The 7,868-nt window shown below is 39.2% G+C and overlaps 1 protein-coding gene across 2 annotated transcripts in view; it reads left to right on the forward strand.

Moving 5' to 3' along the window:
- Nucleotides 1–7,868, forward strand: part of LOC116043493 (sodium-coupled neutral amino acid transporter 3-like) — a 33,198-nt gene that overhangs the window by 19,946 nt on the left and 5,384 nt on the right. Inside the window, exons 3-14 of one of the 2 annotated variants that reach the window (XM_031290198.2) lie at nt 2,462–2,558; nt 4,317–4,428; nt 4,603–4,687; nt 4,827–4,942; nt 6,180–6,253; nt 6,357–6,449; nt 6,549–6,630; nt 6,730–6,812; nt 6,984–7,042; nt 7,146–7,283; nt 7,495–7,574; nt 7,699–7,799. In XM_031290198.2, the coding sequence (XP_031146058.1) occupies nt 4,388–4,428; nt 4,603–4,687; nt 4,827–4,942; nt 6,180–6,253; nt 6,357–6,449; nt 6,549–6,630; nt 6,730–6,812; nt 6,984–7,042; nt 7,146–7,283; nt 7,495–7,574; nt 7,699–7,799 (952 nt within the window). In that variant the 5' untranslated portion in view covers nt 2,462–2,558; nt 4,317–4,387. Of the gene's footprint in view, nt 1–594; nt 756–2,461; nt 2,559–4,316; nt 4,429–4,602; nt 4,688–4,826; nt 4,943–6,179; nt 6,254–6,356; nt 6,450–6,548; nt 6,631–6,729; nt 6,813–6,983; nt 7,043–7,145; nt 7,284–7,494; nt 7,575–7,698; nt 7,800–7,868 lie in introns of those variants that run through there. The other variant, XM_031290200.2, reaches the window with a different exon arrangement.

Genomic DNA, 7,868 nt, shown 5'->3' on the forward strand with positions numbered 1-7,868 from the left:
CCACAAGTGTTCAATGGGGTGAGGTCAGGACTGCTGGTTGAAGAATGGGATGCCATCCCACAGCAGTGTGTGACCAGCATGAGGAGGAGGTGCCAGGCTGTTGTGGCTGTGTATGGTTCTTCCACACGCTACTGAGACTCCTGTTTGTGAAATTAATAAATTGTTCAATTGCCAATATGTCTTGTTTCTTCAAACTTCAATCATCCAATCCACCAAACGAGTCAATGGCAGAATAAGCTGTTTGGCATTGGCAGAGAAGATTTGGCAAATTTTTCATGGGCGCAACCCACATAGTCAGCACTGCTGCTCATCCCACAAATGCATGTTCCTTACAAATGGGGCACCATTTGAAAGGGAACTAAACAGGCTTTCCAACAGTATAAGATGTATTGCCAAAAAGCATTGTTACCACAGAGAAATAATCTACCAAACACAAATTTCCTTACTTTTTGTGCTAAGTTTATATACAGTTCGTTTACAGTATTTCATAAAGCGACAGAGAACCACATGTGGCCATCAGTCTACAGGAACAGGGAAGGGCTTATCTTGTGACGGGGCAGGAAACTTCTTGACGCGCGAAGTTACTACCTCCCTCCTTTCCCCCATTTTTTTCTCTCCTCTTACAGCTGCAGGGAGCTTCACGGCTCTACAAGAAGCAGATTTTGGACGTGAACCAGCCAACAATTTTTAACTTTTACCCTGTTACTTCTGTCTAGACTGAAGACATCCATACTAGAGAGACTGTTACTAGAGAGGTGGGTACCAGAGGAAAGCCTGCAGGCCAGCACTCCACAGCTGCTCCAGCATTTGGGCCACGACACAATTTCCCATTCATACATGCAGGGAGATACTTCAATTCCTATCACTAAATCTACTGATTATGTGCTGTATATTGAAAGTAGAAGTACAGATACAATTCTTCTCAGCTGTTTTCTGCTTTAACCTTTCAGCTGAGGATATAATGCTGACCATTTTTTGACATACTGGCAGTTCTGTTCAGCACAGAGGTGGGATTTTAAATGACTTACTGAAATGGGAGATTGTCTTGGCTGCAAATACTGGCATCACTGTTTGGTACAAAAATAACATTTGAAGTGGTTTTATCAAGTCAAAATATCTCCTAATTAGCTAAAGTTTACACATACAAATATTTAATTGTATATGTTAGTTGCTTTGTCCTGGATTTTCCCAAATCACTTGTTTAACTGAGGGTCATTTAAGGTGACGAAGGTAGCCATGCTCTGTTCATTACATAAATTCAGCCAATCTGTACAGACCATGATCTTAATACTGTATATTACTTACAAACTGCTCCGAATGGCCTGAACATGACACAATTATTGAAATATGATAGTGGCGATGTGTTTGTCTTGGCCTTCATGTCCAGATTTCTGAATTCTAAACTAAAAATTCTTTAAGAGGGATATAAAAAAAATTCTGACATCTGTGTACACTGCCACTAGATGTGACGTAAAAACGATGAGAACAGAAAAACACATTTTCCAGTAAAGGATTTGTGTCATGTCGAGATAAAGAAAACGTGGGTGTGTCTTGGGTGTCATATCTCAGTAAAGTTAAACTTTATCAGCCAACTGAAATGTCGTCCCCAAGAAGTGGATGACAATTGAATTCTGCTGAACGAGTAAGAGGTTGAGCACGTGTTATTGCTTTATTCAGGAAGTATGCTCTGCTGCAGACCGTCTCCTTATATAGATAGATAGATTTTTATTGATCCCAAAAAAATGGGGGAAATTCCAGTGTTATATGATTTAGACATGTGGAGATGTTTTCTGTCATTGACAGAATCTTATAACACTTCAGTTTGCTGAGATGCTGAAACTATGGAAGAACATATAAAGAATCTTTTTATGTGTTGTTTATTTTCACTGGTGCCTGTCAGTTCAGGTCTTACGATTTGTTTTGGATCAAGCGTATGCTAACTTGTAAGCATGCACTATGTTTCCACTCTTAATCACTATCACATGTGGGTAATCTTAAAAAAGCACTTATCTCCTAAGCTAATTACCATCACAGTGACTTCCAGCAGGATGCAAACTGTCAGTGAGTATCCGCCCATGCTCTGACAAAGCCCCCCTCAGGTGACATCCGTTTTTGCCCTCCTTTCCACTTGCATAGTCTATAATGACATGGTGATTTGTCCCCAGTATCAACAGCAGAAGCCCTGTTGATTGGATGGGTTCCTGGGATTACCTGTGGCGTTGAACTGCAGACTGTCTTTGAAAACTAACAGGCAACTCATTTACTTTGTTTAAACACTAGTGTGGACACCTTTTCAAAGTAGACACCTGTTGAGAGGACCCCCACAGTCCCATTGCAACTGGCTCTACCTGTGACGGGTTTAACAAAGGGTTAAGTATGGGTGTTCCCATTTCCCGCTCACTCCTCCCAGCCTCTAATCTATCTCACTCTCTCCTCTCTTCACTACCAAGGAGCTTTGGAGAGAACATTGGAAGAGTCTCAAAATTGAGCAAACTTGCACATGGATTTATTGGGTCAATAATCAGAAAAGAAAACTGGCCTTGTTCTTGACCACCAGGGTAAGTTGATAGAAAATGTGTGTGTTTTCAGATGTTGAGGAAGAAGGGGAAGGGCTAACTGTCAATAGTGAGCTGGTCTTGCGTCAGAAAAGAGCCATGTGGTATGAACTGCTGGATAGTAAGGCTGCAGTAATATCTACTGTGTTTAACTTAAATGTAATTGTCAAGATTAACATATAGATTATTTGTCATATTAAGATATATTTTCTAATTGTAAAGGGCACGCGGGTAGGTTGTTTAGGGAAAAATGTTGTATAGATGAATGGTAAGGGCAGGAGCACTTATTAGTTTTTATTACTTTTTTCCACTCTTTTACAGTTTCCACTATGTAAGGCTGCCATTGTGGCCAATGAAATATCTGACTTGGAACAAGTTTGTAGTTAAAAAGGTTCGTCTAGTTTCTAAATTATTAATTAATTAATAATAAAGTTGTTTTATATACTACAAGTGTTGCTTGAGTTTTGATCTCTCAATTGTAAACTCTGCCCTTCACACTGTGAGGGAGTGGTAAATAATCCATCAAAAGTGGGTTTTTGTGAAAGTTAAAGTCTTTACTTTGTTGGTTGCCTGTTTTGGCCGTTAGCCATGGGAAAGTAGCTAAAAGAAAGTTACTCAAACCAAACTTGACCCAAGGCCAGTATGAAGGGAAAATGCTACTCTGTATTTAGGCTAAATAGCACGGTTTAAACAGGAACCCTTTGTTTATCTCTGTGGCCCACTGCTATCAACCACCAAGCTGTATGGATTATTGGACATCCAGAGGCTTGTTCATTGATGAGCATAGGAATATAAAAAAATTGGGGTTTGTGTGGAAACTCTTAAGGAATGGCACAATGTAGTGTAGGTGTGTCCTTAGGGGTCAGATGTGAAAATCCTGAGGGCTCTGACCCACAGAGAAGTGAAGTATCCCATGACCCCGTGGCAGCAGCACAGACCTACGCTCATTCCCAGAGCCCGTCCATGCCAGCTTTGTGTGGCCCACAACAGATTAGACATTTGTTATTGAAAGATTTTCATGTCACACAAGCTTTAAATGAACTTACAGCCCAAGTGTCTCTTTTTGCTGGGATTTTATTTTCTGAACAATCACAGTAATATTGGAGTTTTTTTGATCATCATATCTGAAGTAGGGAGCTGAACTCCAAAAATAAAGCAGTGTCAAAAGATTTTTGTATTCCCCAAAAGAAAAAAAACAACAGTCTTGTTGTCCTTGGCAAGCAGAAACAAATTTCAGTGGTGTGTGTCTCAAGACTTTATAAATAGGTCTGCCCTTTTGAAGCCACATAGCATTTTCTGTTTGTATTACATTCACCATATTCAGTGTTTGTCGAGTGATGTGGCTTCCTTCGGTTCCAAGTACAAATAACTAGTATGTTTACATTTAAAAGGCTGAGGTTATATTAAGGACATTTGCCAGTCTGCCACTGTAATATGACTTTATTGTATCTATCTATCATCTAGCTCATAAAAGTATTCTGTAAATACATCGCAATTCTCCCTCAGCTTTTTGGAAGATTCTGAGATCTTGTCTTAACTTGGTAAAGTGATGCATACATACACAATGAAAGGTAAAGACACATGCTAAAGTCAAGACTGCTTGCAGTTTTCTTCACGTCATTAAAAGTTGGTGTTTGAATGTTAAGCATGTTATGTAAAAACAATCCCAGCTGACATTAAATCTTTGTGCAAAAAATAATGGCCAAATTTGGAGGTAATTACCATACATTGAACAATGGATTTCTCTTTACCTCCATCCAGGTGACAGTTTGAAGAGGATTCTTTTAGTCCAGCCAAAGTAGATCCCTCAAGTCACAACCCCAGGAACCAGAATGGAGCTTCAGAAGATGAATGGACACAACAGGGAAGATGGGTAAGACTCACAAATGAACAGTAATTACTGGTACAGGAACAACATATCACAGCAAAAGGTGTTAGAAGTTCAAAGGAATTAAAATGTTTTAAATGTGTCTTTAAATGTGTGTCTTTGAAAAAGCGGCAGTATTTTTGTGGCTCCTTCAAACCAGTGATTTTGATTCCATTGTAGGTTTGATGAGCTGGATGCCTTGGCTGAACAAGAGGAGTTTCTCCCACATAAAACTGGCATTAAGAAAGAAAACCCCTTTACAGATGTGAGTGCTTTTTGTCATATGTTGAAAAACATAGAAGTCAGATTGATTTGATGTATCTAAATGAGATACAGTCAATAGTATGCTGTTGATGTGATTTTTGTTTGTGAATTGATCTGTCTGTGTTGTCCTCCTCCTGCAGTTCGAGGGAAAGACTTCATTTGGCATGTCCATTTTTAACCTCAGTAACGCCATAATGGGCAGTGGAATTCTGGGCTTGGCTTTTGCAATGTCCAACACCGGAATCATTCTTTTTCTGTGAGTATGCAACCCAAACCTCCCTACTTTGGCTAAACTTTGTGCCGTGCTGCATTTGTCAGTGTGTTTGTGTATGTGTCTACCCATGTAGGCGCATGCTATTTTCTCACAGCACAGTATTTTAAGTTGTAATATTGTCCCATCTTGTCCAAAGAGGACATTAGTATACTGATTTTAGCTTCCTGTAAATAAAATATATTTAGTATTATGGTCAAGCCAAATGTGCACACTCATTGAGGTTATAAGAACAGAGCAGGGCTGTTTGACATGTATGTATGTTTGACTTGTAGACTGACACAGGGAAGATTTTTTAAAGAATTTTAGGTAATTTTCTCCTCACTTTTTGAAAAGAGGCTATTTCTTAATGGCTTCTCTTAAAAACTAATATTTTTATATTGAGATATCTTTAACATAGCTAATTTTTGTATTTGTGCATGGTTGTTACTCATTTTATATATTTTACTATGTCCTCAGTCTTTTGCTTCATAATGCTTCATAAAGCCCTTTGGGCCTCTTGCTTGAAAAGTGCTCCATAAATAAATTAAAAATAATCATTATTTTGGGTTAAAATTTAGGGTTAACACATTAGAATCAGGATTAAGTTCATGTTGGTGGACCCGGATTGGATATAGTCAACAGAGGGTCCTTATAAGGCTAAAAGTAGGGCCACAGGGGTGTGTGTGTATCATCTGTGTATTAGTTTTTGGGCATGAATGTGTGGTGGCAGGGGAGTGGGCTCTGTGCTTGTGTTTCTGTCCATCTACCTGTGTGAGTTGTTGGTGTAATACTGTATACACAATGGCTCCCATACGAAGCCTGATCTGTCAGAATCTACATTAGAGCTCATACACACGCAGCTTCCCTAAATCAGATTTGAGTGGTTAAAAATAGCTCGTAGTGATCACATCCAAGACACGCCTGCCTGGAAAAGTCCTGTGCTATGTGGCAGGGGGGAGGTGGAGGATGGCTGGAGAGGCAGTCTCTCAAAGCCAAACTCACTTGTGTGCGTGGAGACAGACAAAAATCACAAGAATTGCTTGTTACAATGTATTTTCTGAAGAACTTTATGAAGAATAGTTTTATTTCTCTCTTTCTTTCTGTCTTTATTTATTTAGATTATGAGCATAGCTTTAACTCTAATAAGAATAATGTCCAGGTTTGTGAGGCCGTTGATACATACAAAAAGAAAAAAAATGAATTACATTTACCAACAGATCTTTGCTCTTGTGTGTTTCAGAATCCTCTTGTTGTCCATTGCCATTCTGTCTGCATATTCAATTCATCTCCTACTGAAAAGTGCTGGAGTTGTTGGTAAGCCAGACTCAACACACATAACATAGCATATGTAGTAGCGACATAGTCAATCCTGCATTCATAAGTTATCACACTCATATATGTATATTGTTTTTTTCAGGCATCCGGGCTTATGAGCAGCTTGGGAATCGGGCTTTTGGTGCCCCGGGAAAAATGCTGGCTGCAATCATCATTACAATACACAACATTGGAGGTATTGTCATGCCATTTTCTTCCTTTGATGTTTATGTCTGATATCTGTAAATGAAAGCATGTGCATTTAATCAGATTGACTGTTTTCATTTACTTTTAGCAATGTCCAGCTACCTCTTCATCGTCAAGTCTGAGCTCCCACTGGTTATTCAATCTTTCCTGGGTAAATATGAAAACACAGGGTGAGTGTCAAAGTGCTATTCTGACAATGATTCATGTGTAATTTCAGTTTTTTGTTTTGTGATGTGCTTTTTTTATTTATTTTTACATCTGTCTCTTAGAGAGTGGTTCTTGAATGGAAACTACTTGATCATGATTGTTAGCGTTCTCATCATCCTTCCTCTAGCAATGATGAAACAACTTGGTATGTTTTCCATTCTTTTGTCACATTTTCTTTCTTTTTTTTTAATTCCCCATACTCTCTCATGTAACAGCATGTCTCCACTACCTGTTTTTTTGTTGTGCTTACATTCATATGCTGTACTTCCAGAATCCATAAATCATTCTGCAACATGTTATTATCATTGCAACACAGGTTACTTGGGCTATACAAGCGGGTTCTCCCTCTCCTGCATGGTGTTTTTTCTGATTTCGGTGAGTCTCAACTGTTGAGCCAACAAAGATATACAGACTATTACACCAGCTGTTCCTCCGTTAAATATTTATCTTTGATTAACCAATGGGTGTGTCTCTCCAGGTTATCTACAAGAAATTCAACATCCCATGTCCACTGGTTGATGTAAATCATAACATGACTCATACTGCCCATTACCACACTGCCACTAATGGGACAGATGACTTCTGTAAGGCCAAACTATTTACCACAAACTCACAGGTAAAACATTTTCAGATTGCCTGCGTCTAGTTCCCTGAATCATCTGCTGTATATTTATTTTTTGGTCAACACAGCAGATTGACTGCAACATATTCTGCATGAGAGTGTGTTATGTCAACAGTAGTGTCTGGTATAAAACAAGCATTAGATTGTGTTCCTCAAGCCATGTTTTGTGGGTTACTCACTGACCTTTGGCATGTTTGGCTTTTAGACAGCATACACCATCCCAATTCTGGCCTTCGCTTTCGTCTGCCACCCAGAGGTGCTACCAATCTACACTGAGCTACGAGAGTAAGTCTGAATATCGTCATCCATTTCACCAAATCCAAATGTGGGTTTCTTAATAGGCACACAGAGAGCTGTGCTAAAAAGGTTTGGTAAAATTAACGTATTTTTCTGCTTGGCTTTACCCCAGTGCCACCAAGAAACGTATGCAGGCCGTTGCCAACATCTCCATCCTTGCCATGTTTGTCATGTACCTGCTAACAGCTCTTTTTGGTTACCTCACTTTTTATGGTAAGATACTCTTTACTCCTGAGATTCAAAGGTCACCCTTTTCTTAAGTTGTGAATGGGAAAAAAATCC

Source organism: Sander lucioperca, chromosome 12, assembly GCF_008315115.2.
Source record: "Sander lucioperca isolate FBNREF2018 chromosome 12, SLUC_FBN_1.2, whole genome shotgun sequence".
Taxonomy (NCBI): Eukaryota; Metazoa; Chordata; class Actinopteri; order Perciformes; family Percidae; genus Sander; species Sander lucioperca.